This window comes from Corvus hawaiiensis, chromosome 1, assembly GCF_020740725.1.
Source record: "Corvus hawaiiensis isolate bCorHaw1 chromosome 1, bCorHaw1.pri.cur, whole genome shotgun sequence".
Taxonomy (NCBI): domain Eukaryota; kingdom Metazoa; phylum Chordata; class Aves; order Passeriformes; family Corvidae; genus Corvus; species Corvus hawaiiensis.
The window spans coordinates 93,273,495-93,296,437 of NC_063213.1; the positions used below are offsets into that span (position 1 = coordinate 93,273,495).

Here is a 22,943-nt window from a genome sequence, read left to right on the forward strand (position 1 = left end):
CGCCACGTGCGCCCGCCGCGACAGCGGAGGCCACGCCCCCTCCGTGCCCACGGATGGCGGCGGCCACGCCCCCGGAGGCACAGGCCACGCCCCTCACACGGCCGCGGATGGCAGAGCCCCGCCCCTATCGCCCCGGCCCCGCCCCCTCACCGCCTTGAATGGTTTGGGGCCCGCCCCAGCAGCCCAGGCCACGCCCACATCGCCCAGGCCCCGCCCCCCACTGTTTATGAATGACGGGTGCCCCGCCCCCTCGCCGTTCTCCCCGCCCCCCGGCCCCGCCCCGCCCCCCGGCCCCGCCCCGCTCCCCGGGCGCTGCCCGCGTTGGGGTCCCGGCGGCCGCAGCCCCCGCGGTGCCACCGAGTCCCGGGCAGGGCCGGGGGAGCCACCGAGCTTCCGGACAGGGGCCGAGCACGACACGGAGGGGAAAAGAATAAAAAGCAACGAAATTTTTTTTTTTTTTAATCCCAAAATCAAGTTTAGAACCCTTCTCCACCGGCATCCCGGAGCCGCACCCCGGATCTGCACCTGGGCCCCAACACCCCGCACTCGGAACCCCGCACCCCCCCCCGGCCGCTCTTCGCCGCCGCTCCCCCCGCGCGGCGGTGCCTCCCCAGCTCCGGGCCGGGGGCCACCACTCGCCCCGAAGGCACCGGGGCAGTGAAATGCCCGGTACCGCGTTCTGAGGCCGGGCCGGGTTCTGGGGAACGCGCCCGCAGCTCCCCTCCCCCCCCCGGGTGCCACGGTCCCGCTTGGAGCCGCCCCCCCCCCCCCCCCCGCCCCCCAGCCCGGCGGCCCTCGCCCTGGCCGGGATCCCATTCCCACAGGGACCGGGATCCCATTCCCGCTGGGAGCGGAGCGGCGCCGGCTCTGGCGAGAGGCACCGGCAGCACCGACCTGCAGCGACGCTCAGAGGCCGCTCCGCCGCCGCCGCGGCTGCCGGGCCCCGCTCCGCCCGCGGCCACCGGAGCCGCCCCCGGCGGGACCCTGAGGCCCCGGAGCTGCTGCCGGCAGCAGCAGGGAAAGGTCGGGCTCATCCCGGCCCTGCGCTAGTGACCCAAATTCATTTATACTCATTTATACCTATTTATGCCCTGCCCCGGACCTGCGGCTGCCGATCCCACTCCCACAGCAGGGAAATCTGAAAAAAAAAAACCAAAATCTCCCGTGAAGACAGACCAGTCCCAAAAACCTGCCTGTCCTTCAGAGCCCATGCAACCCTCTGGGGGAGCTGGTTTTTGGGGGGTGGTCAGGACTCTCTGCAGGACTCTCCCCCTCTCAAACGGCTTTAGAGGCTTTGCTGCATCATGGGGACAGTGACAGCCCAGCCTGGGCACTGTGGTCACCGAGAATCCCCTTCGTCCATTGAAACATCCCCCAGACCCAAGCAGCGCTGTCGGCTTTTAAGCTCAGCCTTGAGGAGTTTAAGCCCAAAGGGTTTAACAACAGGCTTTAGCATTTGAGGGGGTTTGGTCCTGATTTTAATCTGCTTGGAGTGCCTCAGAAAACCCCGTTGTTCCAAAGGCAATTCCAAGGACTGATGTGTCACTAACCCTCCCTGATCCCACCAAGGCACCCGAGCTGGCGTCACCACAGCCCAGCTGCACCATCCCTGCCCCTGCTCAGCTCCCCTCATCCTCGCGCACAGGGACCTGTCAGCCTCCCCATTGTCACCTGTGGGGTCAGGACCAGTTCTGTCCCCACTGGGGGATGACAGCTGGAGCTGGACACGATCCCCAGCAAGGACACACAGGAGAGGAGCTGAAGGAGGGAAGGACTGGATGGGATATTGGAAAGGAATTCCTCCCTGGCAGGGTGGGCAGGCCCTGGCACAGGGTGCCCAGAGCAGCTGGGGCTGCCCCTGGATCCCTGGCAGTGTCCAAGGCCAGGCTGGACATTGGGGCTGGGAGCAGCCTGGGAGTTTCAGACAGGAAAATTCAAGATATTTTGACACCCTAAACCTCCTCCCCAGCCTATCGAGTGTGAGACTCCAACCCAGCATAAGGATATTTTCAGGAAGGGTTGGAGGGGTGAGAGGCCACATTTAATCCATTTTTCACCATAATAGTGCTAATAATAAAAATTATTATTATTATACATTCAGTAGCACTAGAACTTGTGCCAAAAACACATCACAACCCATAAATCTTATGTGATGCTGCCTCAAACATTCACATTTGGCGTCCCCAAAATATCATCCCCAATGATGCTTTGGTGAGGGGATGATTCCATCCTTCCTTAAGCAAACGGAGAAGCTGCACCCAGCCCAGGATCCGCCCTGGCGGCTGAAGACAGGAGACAGAGGTTTTTGAAAAAAAAATTCTTTATTGGAACTCATCTGAACATCAGATATACCTGGTGTTGGTTAGCAAGAACCGTTTGTACATTTGATATTGATGGTGCCAAAAACCCAAACAGCGACTGACTGGAGGAGATGGAAATTAAGAATAATAAAATAAAATAAAATATAGGGTCGGAGAGGTCAAAATGTGAACAGAAAGGGGAAAAATCAGCCAGTCTAAGAGTCAGCGTGAAGGCAAAATATTTCCTGATAAAACAGAATCCTTTTACAAAATATAAATTTTGTAAGAAAAACGTGGAGAGGGAAATAGAGACAGAGGGGAAAGGAAAAATAAAGATGAGCAGGACAGAGATGCAGAAGCTTACACTGCCCAAATGGCATTAAAACTTACTGGAAACCTCACCAGAAAATGGAACATGCTGGAATACACCGTGCTCCGTCCCCCAGGACTTCGGGACCGAGGAGGAAGCTCCCACTGGGCTGTTCCAGAGGGCCAGGCTGTCCCACCTCGCGTGGGGAGCCAGAGCTCAGCGCTGCTGCAGCAGAGGCACAGCTGGAGTCGGCTCCGCCGGGCACCTGCTCCTCCTACCAGTGCAGGCGGGGAGGGAGGAAACATTTAAAATCTAAGTCTATCTGCAAACAAGAGCATGCAAGTCAGGCTCCAGGGAAACCTGCGCCGTCCCCTTCGCCGAGAGCGGCCGGCCAGGGCTGCGCCGACAGCTCCGGCCCGCAGGAAAATCATCGCGGAGCTGCTTTCGAGGGGATCGGAGGCCTTGAGGATGGAAAATACACCAGCAGTCTGTACATTTTGGGCTTGTTTGGTTCAGTACAAATGGAATCGAGTTGGCTGCTCGGACACCGCCAGCACGTCTCCGATTTCAGGGCGGAGGAGATGAAACAAACTGGTTTTGGGCACCTATTGGTAACAAAATGCTGTCCCTGCTGAACTCTGCCGTCCCTCAGGAAGTGGAAAGCACATGTTTAGGTAGTGTAAGCCTTTTTCCTTTTATTTAGAATACCCTCTTTGTTTAAACAATATTCCCCCCCCAGATACAAAGTTCGGCCAGTAAAGATTACATGGAAACTGGAACACGCATCGTCTGGAATACAAGATGCACCGGATGAGGAAGTTTAAAAACTTTCCGAGCGAAAAGTAGAACAAAGAAGAAAAAAAAAAGTCTCCTAACATTTTCCCAAAGGTTTCACTCTCCTGTCACACACACTCTCCAAATGACAGCTAGCAAATTCAACTCTGCAAAGAGAAAACAGAGCCATGTCACTCGACAGGAGAGGGAACAAGGCTCAGGGACACGGAGCACGGCGGGGCCTGGCAGCGACTCCGGAGCTCTGCGGCCCCCGGGGAGGCCCCACTCACCTATGTCAACTTCTTGGCTTTGTTGTAGAGCGAATCCACTACTTTGCTCATGTTCTGAATCGTCTCGAGGGCAGCCTCGTAAGTTTTGTCTACGGGGGGTTCGTCGAAGATGATCAGGACACCCTCGCCCTGGTCAAGGATTCCTGTGGGCACAAGCTGCTGTTAGCACTGGGATGCTCGAGGGATCACGGCTTCCAGACAGTAGGAATTCAGGGATCTACCCCAGAAACACCCAACCAGCTGTGCAGGGTTTGGGAAGGGTGCACGTGTTGGGCCGGACTGGCTGATTTTGGTCAGGACTGCTTCAGCATTCCCAGAAAAAAATACATCCCAGCCTGAGAAGCCACCCAGGAGATGAGTATTCCTGCTCATTCCCTACCCACTCCATATGAGTATTCCTGCTCACTCCCTACCATCTCCCTGCCTGCTCAGTGCCCAGCTGGTTTATTGCAGCTGTGCCCAGATGCCAGCTGGGCTCTGTCCTCCCAGAGCGCTCCATGCTCAGGGTGCAGCTTCCAGGCACTCCCCTCGCCCAGCCACATCCAGGGACAACAGAACCAAGAGCACAGCTGGTTCCTCGAGAGATTATTGGGGCTGCAGCCTGCTGTGGGCCCAGCCAAGCCACAGCACCCCACTGTGCCATGGGCTGCCCCCACAGAATGCTCCCGACACAAACAGCTGGGAAAGGTGACCACATCCCTGTCAGCTCCAAGGGGGACAGCCCAGCCTGACCAGACAGCCCAGCTGGGGGTCCCACACTGTCCCTGTCACAGCACAGAGGGACCCAAAAGCGTTTCTGAAATTAACCCTCAGGGTTAAGGAAGGTGGATGGAGCAGCAGGAAGAGCCTTCCTGACTGCCACTCCTGACTGCCACTCCTGACTGCCACCTGCACATCTGCTGCCTGAGCAGGACCCCCAGGTTCAGAGGAGGAAGGGGAGCCCAGCCACAGCTCGTGCAAACACAGGGCACTCAGAGCTGAGGGATGCAGACTCACCATGAAACTTCTTGTCCAAGATCATCTGTGACAGTTTCCTTTCTACCTCAGCCTGAAATTGAAGCAGAGAAATGAAAAGTCTCCCAGAACTACATAAAAACATGTGAATTTTACTGCTGCACACCCAACAGCCCTGGTGGGACGTGAGCACTGCTCAACAGCAGCTCCTTCCTCCCTGAACACGGCTTGGACACCACCCACTGCTTGAGATGCCTCAGGAAATGACAGAGCACCAGGATGTCCCCTGTTCCACAGGTGACACTGGATCTGTCACTTCACACAGGCTTTACTGTGGGGGTTCTGGAACTTTCTAACTCAGTTCAGCAAGGATTTAGACAAGAGTTGGCCAAGTTTTATTTAATCCACGCAGGACCCAGCTGAGCTCCTGCCCAGCACCAGGAAGGCCCACAGGAGGCAGCTCCTCTCTGGGCAGAGGGGGCACAGAGCAGCTTTTACTCTGAGTATTAGGGATGTGTTGAACACCACAGGCCAGTCTGGGAACAGACTGTGTGCCAGGGGAGGTTTAGGTTGGATATTAGGGAAAATTTCTTCATGGAAAGGGTTGTCCAGCCCAGGGCAGAGGCAGAATCACCATTCCTGGAGAGATTTCACAGATGTGTGGATGTGGCACTTGGGGACATGGGTGGCCTTGGCAGTGCTGGGGAACATCTGGACTCGATGATCTCAGAGGCCTTTTCCAACCTGAATGATTCAGTGATTCTGTGACCACAAAGGCTGAGCTCAGCTCACTTCCCAACCTCTGGCCTTAATGCCAGCACAAGACAACAGCACTCTGGGGTGCAACGGGCTGGGATAACCGTGGATTTCCCCAAAACTTTATCTGTCTGGGATTATCTGTAAAGCAGTTACTGCATAGTCAGTGTGACAGATGCATCCCTAATGGCACTGCAGGGTGATTAGCTGGATCCTGGATCTTAAGGGTCTAAGTAAGGTTCCCCTGGGAACACTCAGAGGATTAAGCTCAGGGCATGGGGGAAGACTGAGCTGGTCACAACAGAGCAGAGGAAAATCTGCCTCAAATAAAAAGCAAGAGCCAAGACAGGGAGTGAAACCCACAGGAGGGAAGGGGACAGCACAGCAAAGCCTGGAGCACAGGAAGCCTCGATGCCTCCCAGGAGCTGCCTGTGTCAGAGCAGTTCCCAAGGGTGAGATTTGCCTGGCAATGCTATGGAGCTCATCTGTCACCCTCCATGTTCAGCTCCCAGTGGTAAATGCCATTTAACCCCAACTCCTCTGCCCTCTGAACACAAGGCACCGACTTCTGGGGAGGTTCTTACCTTTGAGAGCTTGATGAGGCTGGATATGTGTTCAATCTATAAGAGAGACCAACATTTAGGTAAATCTTTAGCTGCCCTTTGGACACACAACACAGAGGTTTGGGGCTCTCCCATGGAATAGCTCAAAGGCCTGGAAATGCTTTGGCCTAAAAATCTCCAGTGGCTTTCTCCACTCTGCAGCTTCAGGCCCCTCAGGTTTCACATCTGATTTTAACTAAGATGGACTGGACCCCTAAAGCCACTTCACTCTGAAAGGTGAAATATTTCTTCTCCAAGACTATGGCACAGCCTCACCCTGCCAGAGGCCTTCAAAGCCAAATGCTGTCACCTTCAGGGTTAAAAGCCAGTCACCTTTCAGGGAGCATGAGAGAAACAGGTGGAAAGGGCAATGACTCTGGAGTGTGGTTTTTCAAAGGTTCCCTCAGCCTTCTCCTTTTAATTTTAACACAATGAACCCTGAGCTCTGGAAGTGCTGAGCAGCTCAGAGTAAGAAGTGTTCCACATGGGAACAATCCCCTCACCCTCAGCAGCAGGGACAGAGGGCCCAGCCTGTCCAGGTGCTGCTGGAGACATTTACCTGTACTCTGGAGAAGGGTTCGATGACTCTGATCAGGTTCTGTTCCAATAAATTATCATAGAGCTTGGCCAGGTGAGTGTTTATGATGGGGTCGTCCCTGAGCTCCACCTTGTAGTCTGTCAGAGCCTGTGGGGACACGGTGGCAGGAAATAATTCTGGTAGCAACAGCTCCTCAAGGTCCTCGGAGGATGAAATACCCTCCCTGCCCAGCCACGTCCCATGGCTAATCCAATCCCTAACTTGGCTAAAAGCCAGAGGATCACAACAGCCCAGCAGCCTTTCCAACATCTTCTATCTGCACCCTGCTGGAGCTCAGCAAGCCCCAGGCTCTGTTCACAGGGAGCAGAGCACGACAGGTTTGGATCCTGACACAGGAATCCTCTCCCTGAGCTCTGCAGCATTCCTGCTGAAACCAGGAAAAATTTTAGCAAGATGCACATCCCAGTGAACAGCACCTAAAGGAAAACTGCATCTGAGTTGGGTCTCCAAAAAAAAAAAAAAAAAATAAATAGGAAGAAAACTGGGTTCAAGCAAGTTTATCCCCCACGCACTGAAAACCCAACCGGTTGATTGTTGGGGGGTATTTCTTGGTGCACTGTTGCTTTCTATCAATGTTTCCATGGTTTCCTGCTGTGGGATGTAACAGCTCCTACAACTTTCCAAACCTGGCATTTCTGATGGGTTTTTGCCCAGCCAGGCCCCGTTTTCTGTGTCCCTGACTCACCTTTTCGAAATCTGCCAGCGACCGGTTCTTGCTGGCCTGTGCCACGCATTTTAGTGCTTCTGTCTGTGGGGAAAGAGAACCAGAGGAGGTTATTTTCTTCTGGATTCTCCTCAGGGTGAATATGCCAACTGTGCAGTATCTTGGGAACGTGCTTAAGCAGCAAACCAGGAATGTTCCCTGTCACTGCCACAGGCAGAGGGAGAGCAGCTGCTGAGGGGAGAACAAGCCTGGCAGCTGCAGGACATGAGCTGAGACATCTCCAGAGGGACAAAGCACCCGGCTCTGAGAGCACCAGCTGCAGGTTGGGAGTGAGTTTGACACTGTTTTTAAGGGGAAGTGCACATTTTGGCACTGGCTTAATGAACGTGGCCATTTTGGGCCCTCAAGCTGAGCTTCTCCCCTTCAGCATGGCCACTTCTCTGCCGAATGACAGGGGCAGGGCAGCAGCTCCCATGGACACCCCACCATGGACAGCACCAGGGATGGATCTTGTCTACCCCAGAACTGCTGAAATGAAGCAAAATCCTCATCCCCAAAGAACCCCATTTACACCCAACAGTGGGAATCCCAGCAGGGAACAGCAGAACAGAGCCCAAGTGGGGGGGGATGGGACAAGGACAGCCCAGTGCCTCTGGTGCACAAGGCCCAGGCTTCTGCTGCCCTCTCTTTTTGGGACTGTCCCATGCAGAGCCAGGAGCTGGACTAGATCCTTGTGGTCCTTTCCAGCTTGGGATATTCCGGGATCCCCATCGAGCTGCCCCCAGGGCTGCTCTCTCCCTGCTCCCCAGCTGCTGCAGGAATTGCTGCTCAGGGCTGGCTCAGGAGCAGTGTGGAACAGCCAGCAGCTCCTGCTCTGGAGAGGAGCCTCCAGCTGCCACTCAGGGCAAAGGGATGAGGCAGGATTGGGGCTGCCCTTCCTGATCCAGGAGGGATATCCCCATGTCAGACCTTTTCACGCACTGAGCTCTGCTAATTCCTAATCCCCCGTGGGCAGCTCGTGCATCAAAGCAAAGCCCAGGCTGAGCACATCCCCTGAGGGCACTCCTGGCACACTGGAGCGTGGCCCTGCACCTTCTCCAAGCACCCTGGATTTAATTTGGGGATGGCATTCCCAGTCTGCCACGTTCACATGTCAGAATGAGCAGTGGTTTAACACTTCCTGCCTGCCTGGCTCCCACCTCGCAGCCATCCAGGTCTCCTCTGCTCAGCTACACTGCCAGGGACGGAGTCTCAGGACTGGCTACAATGAAGTAAAAAGAGTAACTTGGATTTAAACCCTGCAGCAGCTGCTGAGAGCAGGGACACAAGGACCTGGTGGTATCAGGCAGTTTGCAGCTGATGAAGAAAAGCAGGGAGGAGAAAAACAGGGAAAATGAAGCCAGCAGCCCAAATTCTGTGGTTGTGAAAATCGCTGTAAACCCCTTTGAAGGCAACTGACTTCTGGTAATGACTCATGGTAATTTAATCAGTTCTGGACCCAGTTCGGGACACGCGGGAGTGATGGGTGTTTGGTGTGAAAGGAGCAAAGTGCTTGACAAAACAAATAAGCCACTATTGAGAGAGGTAAGAGAGACAGAAAGGATTAAGTTTCTATACCTGTCTTCCTGCATACCGCAGAGCAAGCTTCCCACTCACTAATGCTTGCACATCTTCTGGGCTGCAGACAGAGGGAACAGAGCATTTATAGAGGAACATGGCCAGCTTAAACCCCAGAGCACCTCAGAAATCCCCAACTGACAGCAAAGTGCTCAACTCAAATACCCCCCCATCAGGAGCACTGATCAAGTGATAAAAACACTGCTTGAGCCCATTAGTTCCGAGTCCCATAAACAAAAAGCCTTTCCCCTGGAAATGCAGGAAGCGTTCTTCCCAGAGCCATCTGCCACCTACCTGTTGAGCATGATTTTGCACAGCAACATGTATTTCAGAGCAGTGATGGCTTTGGGGTTGTCAATTGAATCATTGCCCTCAAACGCCTCATAAAAATATGAATAGGCTGTTTTCCAGTCCTTCTCTTCTGCTGCGTGGATAATACCTGGGAGAGGCACAAATGGGTTAATTCTGAGCATGACTGGGAGAAGACAGAACAATTTGGTTGTTCAGTGCTTTATCTGTGACTTCAGTGACGGGAATCCTTTCCTCCTGTGCCCGCCCTTGCCTCATCTCTATCAGAAGAAAATCCACACCCTCTCTTACGAGGACATTTTTGGACAGACAAGTTTGGGGCACTTCAGGTAAGTGCCTCCAAACTGGGTCAGGAACAATGTGAAATGGGTCAGGAACACAGTGAGAGGCTGGAACAGCAGTGCCTGGGGAGGTCATGGACCCTCCACCACAGGAAGCTTTCAAAAATGGGCTGAAAACACCAGTGTCAGGAACAAGGTCACTGCAGCTGATGCTACCTGAGGCAGAACTGGTGATATCTTGAGGCCCCACCAAGCACCACTTTCCATGATTCCCTCAGGAAAGAAGGAATACCAGACAAGTGCAGTGTCAGGACGAGTCCTGGGCGTTGTCCTTGTCCTGCAGGCCTCACCTGACTGCATGTCCAGCGCTGCCTGCAGCTTGGGGGGACAGTAGATGGCGTTGGCTGTAGTCCGTGCCGAGGTTAAGGCTGCTCTTGCTTTTGGCAGATTGCTCAGGGCATGGTAAGTCTTGCTCTCTAAGAGCTGCACTTCCACCAGCAGTGCCTTGTCATCCATCTTTTTCAATTCCCGAAGCAGTTGGGAGCCTGGCAGAGGGGAAGGACAAAGCTCTGTGAGCTGCTCTGCATCAGCATCACACAAACCCAGCCTCTCCAGGGGACACCCGTCCTCCCCTGGCAGTCAGGGCTTTGAGGGAGGGAGGCGAGCTCTTCTTCTAAGGAAAAGCAAGGAAGAGGGAATAATGGTGGGACAGTGCCAGTCCACAGCTGGAGGATGAAGCAGTTTTGTGTCAGAGGTGGGGTGTGGGCAGCAGTGTCCTGGAGGGGTTGGGCAGTTGGGATGGTTACTTTGGCACCATTCCCAGGTGATTTCCCTCTCCCACAGGGAGCTCCTGCAGAACTGCCCCCTCTGCACCACGAAGCATTCTCAGGAAACTCCTGAGAACACGGGATGAGGGAATGTTTTTAACACGAGACATCTACAGGTCAGATTTAGGAGGCAGGAAGGGACAGCCTAAGAAATGCCAAGACAAGCTGTCACACCAAAGCCTTGTGAGGACAGAACGAGCCAGTCCTAGAGGAAACTTGTCCCCTTCTTCCCCCCACTGAAGAGGTAACTTTAGGGTGAGCAGAGCTAAAAACCTCCTCCTCCCTTGCTGTGCTCAGGAGCTGATAACCAGACGTGAAACAACAAAACTGGGCAGAAACAAATGGATTCTCCCTGGAGACATTGCTGAGAGACTCTGCTTGCACCTGCTCCCCACAACCACGGACACAACCACATCCTGGTCAGCCACACAGCAATGCTGGTGCACAGCACTGACATCCTGATAGAGCATCAGAGGCTGTCCCAGAGGTACAGACCTCCCCAGCTCCCCAGGCTGTCCCACCACCAGCCAAGGGATTCAATTAATTAAGGACAGCTTTGGAATGTGGCCTCTGATCAGTTTAAACCTGAGTTCATTACATATCCCTATGCAAACTAGTTCTAATTCCGTGCTGAATTCCATGAGCCAGAGCACTCAACATTCTGATGAGATAAATGTCACCCAGGTGACTCTGGACATGACACAGGCTCGTGCCACCACACAGGTTAAGAAGTTCTGAGTCCCAGGTGAGCAGTTCAGGCAGTGTCCCTGCAGTTGTCCCTCAGCCCCAGCGGAGCAGGCTGTGCTAACACCCCTCAGACAGCTTAAACCTCACAGCTTAAACCTCACTGACAGCTTAAACCCCGCTTACAGCACTGCAGTCATTTGCAAAATGAGCATTTAAAAAGCACCAGGGGAGCTGTAAGAGGTCCTGCTTTACTCTGCTTTGGGGCAGAGCAGGAGTTCACTGGTTCATTAGCATCCCTCAGGTGGTGCAGGAGCAAATTCTTAAAGCCTCCGTGAGACCCTGGCTAATGACACCCACAGAGGTTTTGCCATTTCCTGGTTTTATTGGGCTGTGTTTGACCAAACTGGAGAAAAGCTTCTTTCTCCCTTCAGCCTCTGTGGCCACAGCTGTGTATTCCAGCATGTTCCAGCAGGAGCCAAACCTGTGGCCTTCAGCTGGATACAGCTCCCAAAATTACCTGAAATGAACAAATCACAGAATCCCAGAATGGTCTGGGTTGGAAGAGGTCTTAAAGCTCATCTCATTCCACTCTCAAATGGGCAGGGACACCTCCCAGGCTGCTCCAAGCCACATCCAAAACAGCCTTAGGACCAGGTGAGATGGGTGAGGATGGTGAAACAGTGAGAACAAAGACATCTCTACGAGCTGTTATCACCCAGCTACAGCAAAAGGTGGCAGAACTGGACCAGCCCTGAGAAAATAAGACCCAAATCGTGCAAAACTTCTCCAGGAACATGACACAGTCGATGGCTTTCCTTGTCAAGAGTAAATTAAAAGCAAAGATTTACCACCACCTAGTGGGAACCTCACCTAGCTGCAGAGCTTCTTGGTACCTCTTGGTGTCGAAGTAGAGAGAGACCAGCCTCGCCTGGAGAACAGAAAAGCAACTGCTGTGAGGAAAGCCAGAACAGATTGGTTTTGTAAAATGAAGCTTTGTATTCTTCTCTGCACAAGACTTCACTACATTAATCTGTATTTGTCACATGAAGTGGTCCAGTTGTGCAAGGAGTAAAATCCTGCCTTTTTAAGGAGAATTTCAGGGTAATTAATGCCCTCCCCTGACACGCAGGAAGATCTGAACAGCACACAAGTGCTCTACTTTTACAGCTATTAAATGTGACAAGGGGATGATGCTGCTCCACATGTTTGGCATCTGGGACCTACCTCCAGAGCCTGGCGTAGGAAAGTCCTCTTCTCTGATTTGGCCCACTCAATACACTCTAAACACAGGTCAACCTTAAAGGGAACACAAAGAAATCAGTCAATTCTAGAAGTTTTCTTCGTTAGTGCCCACCCCAAATGCCTCCAAACGACATCAGAGGTGTCGTTTGGAGGCATTTGGGGTGGGCACTAACACTTTCCTAGAGTTGAAACTCACAGCCAGGGTGTATTTTCAATAAAGAAAAATAAATTTCATGTGCTTTAGGGCGTAAATACATCAGATCAGGTGATCTGGATAAAGCAGCAGAGGTGCTGGGCTCTGCTCTGGGGGCCTCACCCATCACCTCAAAGCACAACAAAGAAACCCAGAATTTTCCCATATTTTTTAGGCTGAGATTCCCATGATGGATAAAGCAGAACTGTTCCACCTCAATTAGATATGATTATATCTTATCTTCTCTAGTAACATACAGTAAGTGATCCCGTGGTGCCAGGCTCAGGAATGCCTCTTCCCAAAACCTCTGGATTGCAGCTCAACACTGCAGGCCTCGTCAGCTCCTTCTCACTGCTCATTAAACGTGAACATTTGATGAGAAGCCATTATGAAGTTTCAATTTATTACAGGGTGATAGCTGGAGCATTAGGAGCTGGAGAAATCTCCAATTTCACTGCTTTACTGGGCTCCTGGGAGCCTGCTGGATGTGAGTTACACTGAGGAAGGAAACGCTCCTCGCAACATTTCTGAATGGATTTGAGATTGCTGCATCAAGGGCCTCACAGGTTGATGTCATCCTTCCTTAAGGTTTTGGGTTTTCAGAATATGCTCCAAAGTGACTATTCTGGCTGACCTTTTATTATTTCCATCACCATTACTCCAACCTGTTCCTCTTTTGCAACTGCATCCCAATACTGTCCTTTACACCACGTTTACCTTGAGAAAAGCCTGAAGCTGCTCATTTTCTCCTGACACTTTTAGGAGTTCTCCCTTCTCATCCCACCCCATTTTCCCTGACCTCTTCTGTTAGAGAAAGAGGGGGAAAACATTCTGCCACCATTTATCACCCACAAGCCACAAGGACTGGACAGCAAACGAGGGATGTTGGCTGGGTTACCTGCACTAAGGGATGACAGTTCTAATTTGGCTAATTTTGTGCTAATTTGGCTAATGAGAGTGTCACCTGCCCCTCAGCATGGCAGAACCTCTCTAGCCTGCAACCTGCCAGTCCCTGAGTGCAGGTTTCATGTGCATTTTGTCCCTAACCTGCTGCTCAGACCCTCCCTGTGCCAGCCTTGGTGTGCCAGGACAACCCTCTGCAGGGCAGCACTGCCTGAAACGGGCTCCTCAGCACTTCCATCCAGGGTGCTCCTGTCCTTATCCCACTCCCAAATAACCAACAACTGGGGAAAACAAAGAGAAACTAAGACAGCTGTACCCTGGGGAGCTGATGAGAATGGAGTGGATCCCAACTGTGCACTACCTTAGACTGCCTCGGGTTTTCTGGGGGGGAAGCTCATCCACTGGAGCAGTTTACACCTGGTAGCTGCAAAACCCTTTCCACTCCCACTTCAGGAGTGACTTTTGTGTCTCTGCACAGTCAAACACCCATCACAGGTGTGCCCACGTGCCATCCTGATCAGCTCCAGGACAGCCCCTGAGCAGTGGCTCCTGCAGTTCTGTGCCATCCCACAGCACCCCCACCTTTCCTGCTCCAAGCTCTTTGGGAACACATTCCCAACACTGATCACACTACAAAATACTCCCAGTGCTGCACCTAAAATCAATGAGGTTGGAAAAACCCTCTCAGATCACTGAGTCCAACCATTCCCCCAGCACTGCCAAGGCCACCACTGCCCCATGTCCTCAAGTGCCACATCCACAGGGCTTTTAAATCCCTTCAGGGATGGGAACTCCACCCTTGCCCTGGGCAGCTGTGCCAGGGCTGGACACTCCTTTCAGGGAAGGAGTTTTCCCAATATCCAACCTAAACCTCCCCTGACACAACTTGAGGAAGCAAGACAAATCTAAGACCATGGTGGGAGTCACTCCTAACCTGCAGCAGGGAGAGGCTTGCAGAAAACATGGTTATAAATTCAATTATCTGATGTTTTATTTATAAAATACACCCAAATGCATTAAAAGTTTGCTTCCTGACATGAATAATTCTTCAGTGTGAAGCAAACTAGGTCAGATAATGGTGTTGCAGGCTTTTGAGGAACAGCCTGGTGCTGCAGCTGCAGGCTCACCTCCTGTCCTGTTGCTGCCTCCATGTCCAGGAACAGGTCGAGCAGGGACCGGACCAGGCGGGCGGCCTTGGCTTTGCTGATGGAGTTCAAGAAGGGTCGAACGTACTTCAGGAGTCCTCCCAGCTCTGTAAAAAACCCCAAATCATGAAACACAACCCCCCCAGCCAAGAGCTGCACCGAGCTGGAGCAGCCCCACATCACCTGCACCAGCAGGATTTGTCACACCAAACATTCCCCAGGTGGTTTCTCAGCATCATCCACGGAACAGAGCAACAAATGTCACCTGCAGGGCAGCCCTGCAGCAAACAGGGGCTGCAGAGGGCACTGGGGGCTCCAGCCTCACCACAGCCCTGCCTGTCACTGCAGCTCCTCACTCACCTCCAGCTGTAACTGCCTCAGGCATGTTTTAAAATGTAAGAATCTGCTAAGTGCTTTGAGATGTTTCTATAAAATAAGGGATGGAGTTCATAATTGAGGTGTGTTTTTATTAACTCACAGTTTGATGCTTTAATCTGCCCCACCTAGCCTAGCCCAGGTGTCAGATACACCTTGTGCTCCACCACTGGAAAATTCTATTCCTTAACACTCCAACTCCACCTTTACCTAATCACTCTGACCTCACTTAACTACATTTCTGCTTCTGCATCTCCTCATTAATTCACAGTTACAAACCAGTCTTTGTAAGAGGTGGAAAAAGGAAAAGTCTTTTCTTATGGAGAAACACTGAAGTGTCATTCCCCAGTCACGGCACAGCAGCTCCAGAGTCACTCAGGAATGTTGGACGTGGTGGAATTGCAGAGCACAAGTGAAAAGTCTCCTACAACAAACACCACGTGGCCCTGGGGAGCTCCCAGCCAGGGCTGCTCCCAGTTTGGGAAGATGATCCTGCAGAGGGGCAGGGTTCAGTGCTGACTCATCAGCACTGGGGCTGCATACTGAAATCACAGCTCTCTGCCCCAGATTTCTAAGTCTCACCCAAATACCAGGTAGATCTCACACTACTGTGTTTACAAGATTCCACAGCAAAAGGAAAACCAAAACAAAGCTGGTAATGACTAATTCGGAAACCTTCTACACCAACCTGGTATCGAATCAAAACTAAAATAAGAGATTAATCTAATGTTATTTCAATTAGTATATGGAGGAGTATCAGGAGAATTTCAGTTTGGAAGGATTCCAATAAAAACAAATGTAAACAAGGGTTCTTCTGTATTTTGTTTAGCAGTAATGCTAAAGAATACTAGTGCTAATTATTATAAGAACATCTTATTAATATCTAAAAATGATTTTTCATATTTTTGACTTTTTTAACCTATTCACTTTAAGTTTAATCAAGCCTGATACACCTCATTTATCACACTCTTAAGAAGTGGAACTCACTTTTTTCCAATCACTCATGGTGATCATGGAATCCCAAGATGGTTTGGGTTGGGAGGGACCTCAGAGCCCCTCCAGTGCCACCCCTATCATGGCAGGGACACCTCCCACTGTCCAGGGTGCTCCAGGCTCCAATGTCCAGCCTGGCCTTGGACACTTCCAGGGATCCAGGGGCAGCCCCAGCTGCTCTGGGCACCCTGTGCCAGGGCCTGCCCACCCTCCCAGGGAACAATTCCCAATTCCCAATATCCCATCCATCCCTGCCCTCTGGCAGTGGGAAGCCATTGCCCCTTGTCCTGTCCCTCCAGGCCCTTGTCCAAGGCCCTCTCCAGCTCCTGGAGCCCCTTAAGGCACTGGAAGGTTTCCAAGCATCTCAAAGTGCAGATTTAGAACAAACAGAACTTCTCTTGAGTGTGATCCTCAGCTTTATTTCCCAAACTGCAGTGCAGGAGATCCTGACCCAGCAAACCACAGAGCCTGACCCCAACAAACCACAGAGCCTGACCCCAGCAAACCACCTGGACTCAGGACAGGAACACCACAGGATGCTCTGACTGCCACACTTGCTTCCATAAAAGTTTGATTTTCTCTCTGCCAGAGCATAAACAGGCAGCGTTTTGTACAACTAAGGTGCAGCTACTTTAACGTCTCAGATTGCAGCCTGCAGGCTGACAGTCTTTACTCCACAGGGAACCTGCTGCTCCATGACTTTTCCCACACCATCCTGTTCTGAGTCCATTTAATCTCCAGTGCTACATCTGGATGCAAATCCCAATCATTTTAATCCAAGTCAAATGCTCTGATCGCCTACACAGCAAACACCCAACCACAGACAGTCCAACACATCAGTTCTGCACAGAGCTCCTCTCCAGGATCTTGGTGGGAGCTGGGAAAGGTGGGCTCTGGATCTGTCTTACTGAGGCTCTCCAAGATCCATCAGCTCTCAGGCACCAGCAGGCACCAGGAACCCTCCTCCTGTGCATCCCTGCGCTCCACCAGCTCCTCAGGACCAACGCAACCAGTGCCCAACACACTCTTTCCCACAGGAACTTCAGAACAAAGCTGGAAAACTCCAGTGGAACACACTGCACTGTTCATCATCCCACTGATGTGCTCCAGAGCTGCCCCAGAACTCCCCAGAAAGCAGATCCCAAGCCAACAGCTGGAATCCAGCTGTGCATTCTGCAAACTCCACATTCAGCCGTGCAGACTCGAAGTTCCCACAGAAATTTCTCTCTCCTACCAATGTAACCATCAACTATTTTTAGGATTTTATTTTTCTAAAGTAAATGCAATGCCTGGTAAAGGGGTGTGATTGACAGCTCTGCAGGAGTGATGAGCAGCAGCTCTGGAAAATGAAGCCTGAAGCTCATGCTCAGGGAAGTGCTTCCACAAGCTGACACTCCACGTATCCAAATTCCTGCTCCAAGTTATTCCAACCCTGTAGTTCTGTGAAATGCTATAAAAATCTGGAACTGTCGTGAAGAAAAGTAATTAACCTGTGAGTTTATCTGCTTGATAAAGATTAAGGATTGAAGAGAACAATTATATTATTGTTATTTTTGTAACAAAGGCTGCACTTCAGCAGAGTCATGGAATCATGGAATGGTTTGGATTGGGAAGGGACCTGAAAGCCCACCCAGTGCCACCCTCTGCCATGGGCAGGGACACCTCCCACTGTCCCAGACTGCTCCAAGCCCCAATGTCCAGCCTGGCCTGGGACACTGCCAGGGATCCAGGGGCAGCCCCAGCTGCTCTGGGCACCCTGTGCCAGGGCCTGCCCACCCTCCCAGGGAACAATTCCTGCCCAATATCCACTTCCAGGGACAGTGCAGCCACCACCTCTTTGGGCACTGCAACCCCTCAAACCTGTCCAAGAAGTCCCACTGGCTAAAACCAAACCCTCTGCAGTGAAAGCCACAGGATGAAACCCCAGTGTCTGCCCAGCACCGAGGTCTCAGAGCAGCTGTACCTGGTGCTGCCCCTGACTTGTCACTCCTACCTGGAAAGATGCAGGAGGGGAAGGGACAGAGCCCTTCCCACAGCTCCAGCACCACCCTAAGCCAGGGCACCCTTTCCTTCATCCTCCACAACTCCAGAAAACACCTGCAGATCCTGCTGATCTCCCTCTGAGCTACACACACCCCCCTGGCTTCTGAATGGGGCCAAGTCCATTTTCTTCCCTCCAGAACACACTCACTCTGCAGTTTACTGGTACCTTTAATACACCACAAATACATTCCACGTTTGTCCCCTCACAACCCTGGGTTTGATCAGTTAACAGTGTTATTTTCAATTCCTCAGCCTTCCCCTTGAAAGAAAATAAATCTATCAATTACCACCCTCTGGGAAAACCCTGGAGCTCTTTATCCTCATGCCAAACTCCAGCTTAAACTCAACACTGCTCCGAGCTCTGCAGAGGTGAGGAGGCCACAAGAACTCTGCCCTCAGTTCTGCTCACCATCAGCACATCCACACTGACCTGAAGAGACTCTGGAGATGATTTCCCCCTTTTTACTCCCCCCCACCAACATCTCCCCTGCTGCAGAGCCCAGCCGTGTTTGGTGATCTCTGGTGAGCAAACACCAGGGTGCAAAGGGCACTGGCACAGCACAGACACCCACACTGAGCTCACTGACTTCAGCCAGGAAAGGGGCACTTGCACAGCAGCTTCCTCTGTCCTGCACGAGCAGCTGAATCCTGTGCTGGGTTTGTTTTCCTCACAGACCCTAAACACAGCCCCCAGCAGCAATCAGAGGTGGACACCTGAGTGAGGTGACACAAACAGCACCTTGGCTTCCAGCATTCTCTCAGGGCCAGTCAGGCACTGTCCCCAGCCCTGTCCCACTGCAATCCTCAGTGGGATCAGGGTCTGGAATGCTCCTCCGAGCACGTGTGACATGGGCAGAGCAGTGAAAGGGCCCGGCCAAATAGGAGCTTCCCAAGCCCAGTGGGACACCAAGGGACATTTCACAACAGATGTAAACTGTGACCTGGATCTGTGGCTGAGCCCTCACAGAGCTTTCCACAAGCTACTCCAAAGTTAGGCCTGGTGTCCCAACACTTCCAGTGTGATTAAACCTTCTGCTGGGTGCTTCCCCCACCCAGGGCCACACTTGCAAGCAAACATTTTCCACTGCCCAGAGCTGCAGCCCAAGCACAGAACGCTCTGGGTACGGACACGGCGTGTCCTGAAATGCTCCAGGGGAAAGGCACAGCACAGCTCCAAACTGCTGAGTGCAAAACAACCAACTGCTGCCTTGAGCTCTCCAGGAAACAGGAGACAGGAACAGATTCAAAACCATCACTGAACAGAGAACTCGACTCCATCCCCGTCCCCTCACACACTCACAATAGAGGGACTGTCCCATGCAGAGCTGGGTAGGGGCTGCTGATGTAATGGTCCAGCAGATAAATCAATTAATTGTGAGAGGAGCTGCTGGTGAGAAAGGACTTTATGGGACAAACTTTCCCATGTGAAACCAACCAGGAGACACCTCTCATCTCAAACATAACTTAGCAAAACTTTAGTCACTCATACTGAAACAGCCCCATGTCAAAGGGCCACAGACTGAACTGTGCATTGTTTGGAGCACTGGGCCAAGCAACACCAGAGTAATATTTATGTTCTTTATTTGGTTTTTAGTTTCTGTCCTGTCTCTGAGAGAACATTTCCTGCCAAAAGCTGTTTTTCCAGCTATCCCACTAAGTAAGGAGACTAAATCCATTGGCTGCAGGATCTCCTGCCTGTTACCTCAGCTCCTGATTTCAGGCTCACCTTCTGCCTGCCCAGTCTTGGCCAGCAGCGACCCCAGCTCCAGGATGCTCTGCTCTTTGACTTGCACTGCTTCCTCATCGTTTTCCTGGACATCACGTTTCACTGGGAAGAAAAAGAGTAGGAAAGTTGCCTTTAGTGCTGTTTCAGGTCGAAGACCATCACTGCTGGTCAGCTCCTGGAGAGGTGCCCAAAGCAGGACCTGCTCCAACAGGCACCAGGGAGTTCAGCCTGGCCCAAGAGGTCTGAGAAGTTTAAATGCAGTGCAGAGAAGTTTGCAGTGCTTTGCCTGTGCTCCACAGGGGCTTTACCAGCCCACAGACCCTACTGCTCACTCCAGCTCCAGGTTTGAACAATCTCAGCTTGCCCAGCTGTGCAAGTGTCGCCTACAAACAGCACCACACACCGGACCCACAGAACCAAGTAAGAGACATTTAATGGCATTTCTGGGGTTGGACACTCCACTTTGGGATTGCTGATGTTGCTGTTTTGTGTATTAAGCTGAGATCCTGTGCACAAAATGCAGCACAACATCAGCGAAGTGAGGTGGGTACATCCCCCCCAACTCTGGTGTCACACCCGCTGCCCGTGCTGAGCCCTGGCAGTGCCATCACCCTCAGCTCCAGGGGGTGACTCTGCTCCGAGGCAGATAAAGGGGCAAATGACACCCAGCAGCACAACCTGAGTGTGCACAGCATCGGTTCCATGGGAGTTATGCACCACACAGTGCCCTTCCTTCCCAGCCACCACCCCCAGCACAGAGAGCTCCTCCAACTTCCACATAACAGAGCCAAAATCCCGGCTCTATGGAACTGACACTGTGGCTCTCAGTCCCTGTCATTCCGTACCGAAAGCGAGGGAACTTTGCTCTCAAGGAAAAAAGCACCAGAGCAACATTGTCTGGGCCACTCCTGATCCTCCCAACCCACAACAGGGGCTGTGAGTCCTGACTGAGCCTGACCCGCACCTACTACTGAATAACCAGCAAAACACCGAGGCACAAACAACTCTTAAAGCCCTGACAGCATCTCCAAGGTCTAACAGTGACACTACGGAAACTTTTCCCGACACACCAGCGTGGCAGCAGGGTGACAGCATCCCTGCAGAGGTCACCACACAGCACAACAAACAAGAATTATTGGTTTACACACCAGTTTCGAGGCCCGCACGCCCCAACCTCGACCCCCAGAGCAGGCGGGGTGCCCACACCACCTCGGAACGCCTTCAGAGCACCGACACCTCCCTGGCACCACGGAATGGCCGGGACAGCCCAAAGGGGCCCGTGCTGAGACCAGCGCCCGGCTGGGACACGGAGAAGCGGACACCGAGGGAACTTCCCCAGGGAGGAGCTGAGCTCGGCCGCGGCACCCGGGAAAGCTCCCCCGGCTCCGTGCGAGCAGCGCCGGGAGGGCGATTCAGCACGGGCGGAGTGTCAGCGCCGCGGGAGGAAACACCGCTGCCGGCGGAGCGCTCCCGGGGGGCCCTCGGCACGGCCGGACCGGGCAGCGACACCGCGCCCCGAGCACTCCGCGAACCGCCCCGACCCAAAGAGCCGCGACACCCCGCCGCTACCGGTCCCGCCGCGGCCCCGCACACGCCGATCGGGGATCCCGGGCTGGCACGGTCGTTCCAGCCGGACGGAGAGGAGCGGCCGGCACGGCCCCGGGGCTGCTCTGAGCGGCTCCGCGGACACGCACCGGGGACCGGCCCCGCCACCGCCGGGCTCCCGGAGCGCGGCCCCCGCTCCGCCCCGCACCGACAGCTCCCGCCGCCCGTGGCCCCACGCGCGGGGGCCGCCGCCGGTGCCGTCCCGGCGCGGTGCAGCCCCGCGGGGCCGGGCCCAGGCCGCGCTCCCGCCCGGCGCGCACGGTGAGTCAGCAGCGGCGGCGGCGCGGGGCGCTGCGCGGCGCGGGCGGCGGCGGGGCGCGGGGCGGCGCGGGCGGCGGGCCGGCGCTCACCGATGGAGTGCAGGATGCCGATGGAGGCCTCGCGGTCGGTGGAGAGCAGGGACTGCGCGCGCTGCAGCTCCAGCACCGCCGCCGCCGCCATCTTGCCGCTCCTCCGCCTCGCCGCCAGCACGGAAGCGGCGCCGCGGCCACGCCCCTTCCGCGCGCGCGGCATGGCGGGAACTGCAGTCCCGGCGCGCGGGCGCCGGAATGGGCGGGGCCTGATGAGGGGGCGGGGCCTGAGGGTGGGGTCTGCTGAACGGCGCCTGCGCGGGGCACGGGGGGGCGTGGCCTGGGCAGAGGGCGGGGCGCGAGGAAGGGGCGTGGCTTGAGGAAAGCGGTTCTGGCGGTTTTAATGGGCGTGGCCTAAAGGGGGGCGGGGACGAGAGCGGGAAGGGGCGGGGCTGGGGCGGGGCTGGGGGCGGGGTCTGCGCCGTGCGGGTGCCCAGCATTGGGGCGGGGTCTGCGGTGGGGGCGTGGCTTTGCCGAGGGGGCGTGGGCAGGCAAAGGGCGCGCGGGCTGAGGGGAGGGGGCGTGGTCTGGGGAGGTGGGCGGGGTCTTGAGCTGGGCGGGAAAGGCGTCGGGACGTGGGCGTGGTCTATGGGTGGGGTGTCGTCATTGTGGGCGTGGTCAACGGAGGGCGTGGTCGGTGGGGCGTGGCCGGGGAGGATCGCGGTGTCTCTCTCGTGGCGTCCGCGGCGGTCCCGTCCTCGGGAAAGGGGGGGACAGCAGCTCGAGGGGCCCCGAGCGGGAGCTGTGCGGGGTCTTGGGCCCCGGGAGAGCCGCTGTGGTTGGGGGGCCGTGGGCGGGGTCCCACCCGCGACATCCCCCAGCCGCGGGTCCAGTGCTGGAGGTGGCCGGAGCGTAGGGACCACATCGATGGCCACGTCCTGCTGGGGGGTCCCCTAGAGGATCCACATCCCCACGGCCCCCCCAGCGCCCCAGACAGCCTCGGGAAGGGAGGAGAGCCCAGCAGGGCCGTGGCACCAGTGACGGCAGGGTGTGTGGGGGAGGCTGTCCCCGTGTCCCCGAGGAGGAGGATCCTGTCCCCGTCCCCGCAAGGAGGACGCTGTCCCCATCCCACTGCCGGATCCACCCTCAGGGCAGCCCACGGTGGGAAAGGCCCTTCCCGTTGTGTTCCCCCGCTGTTCCCACCTCCCCTCCCAGCCCCTCTCCCTGCTCCAGGAGCGCTGCCGGCAGCAGGGGCTGGGCTGGGGGGAAACCTGGCCTTGCACCCTCAGCTGGTCACAAAACAGCCCCCAAATCACCACTGAGCTCCCCAAACCACCCACGGCCGACCCCGTCCTGCTGCTGTCCCCAGCCAGCCGGCATGAGCATTCCTCAGACCAGCACCTTTCTGCTGGAGGAAAAGCCAATTTAATGCCTTAAAGGGTCCGTTTTTTATTAAATG

General features: G+C 54.4%; 1 protein-coding gene across 1 annotated transcript; it reads right to left on the reverse strand.

Annotated features, from left to right (window-relative positions):
• Positions 1-3,279: 3,279 nt before the first annotated feature.
• PSMD11 (proteasome 26S subunit, non-ATPase 11) lies at positions 3,280-21,677 on the reverse strand. The gene is made up of 14 exons (XM_048314075.1): positions 21,545-21,677; positions 19,590-19,691; positions 14,435-14,559; positions 12,194-12,265; positions 11,840-11,897; positions 9,806-10,000; positions 9,160-9,304; positions 8,866-8,926; positions 7,270-7,332; positions 6,546-6,671; positions 5,969-6,004; positions 4,671-4,722; positions 3,675-3,817; positions 3,280-3,551 (listed from the first exon to the last, which is right to left on the reverse strand). The coding sequence occupies exons 1-13, from the start codon at positions 21,633-21,635 to the stop codon at positions 3,675-3,677; spliced, it is 1,269 nt and encodes a 422-aa protein (XP_048170032.1). The 5' UTR covers positions 21,636-21,677; the 3' UTR covers positions 3,280-3,551.
• Positions 21,678-22,943: the final 1,266 nt, after the last annotated feature.

Bases quoted from the DNA above. Each gene is read 5' to 3' on its own strand.
- PSMD11 (XM_048314075.1), bottom strand. From the start codon at position 21,635: ATGGCGGCGGCGGCGGTGCTGGAGCTGCAGCGCGCGCAGTCCCTGCTC. The intron at 11,898-12,193 runs GTAGGTCCCAGA...TCTGTTCTCCAG, and splicing joins TCCTACGCCAGGCTCTGGAG to GCGAGGCTGGTCTCTCTCTA. The intron at 10,001-11,839 runs GTGAGGTTCCCA...CCCCTCTGCCAG, and splicing joins CCAAGAAGCTCTGCAGCTAG to GCTCCCAACTGCTTCGGGAA.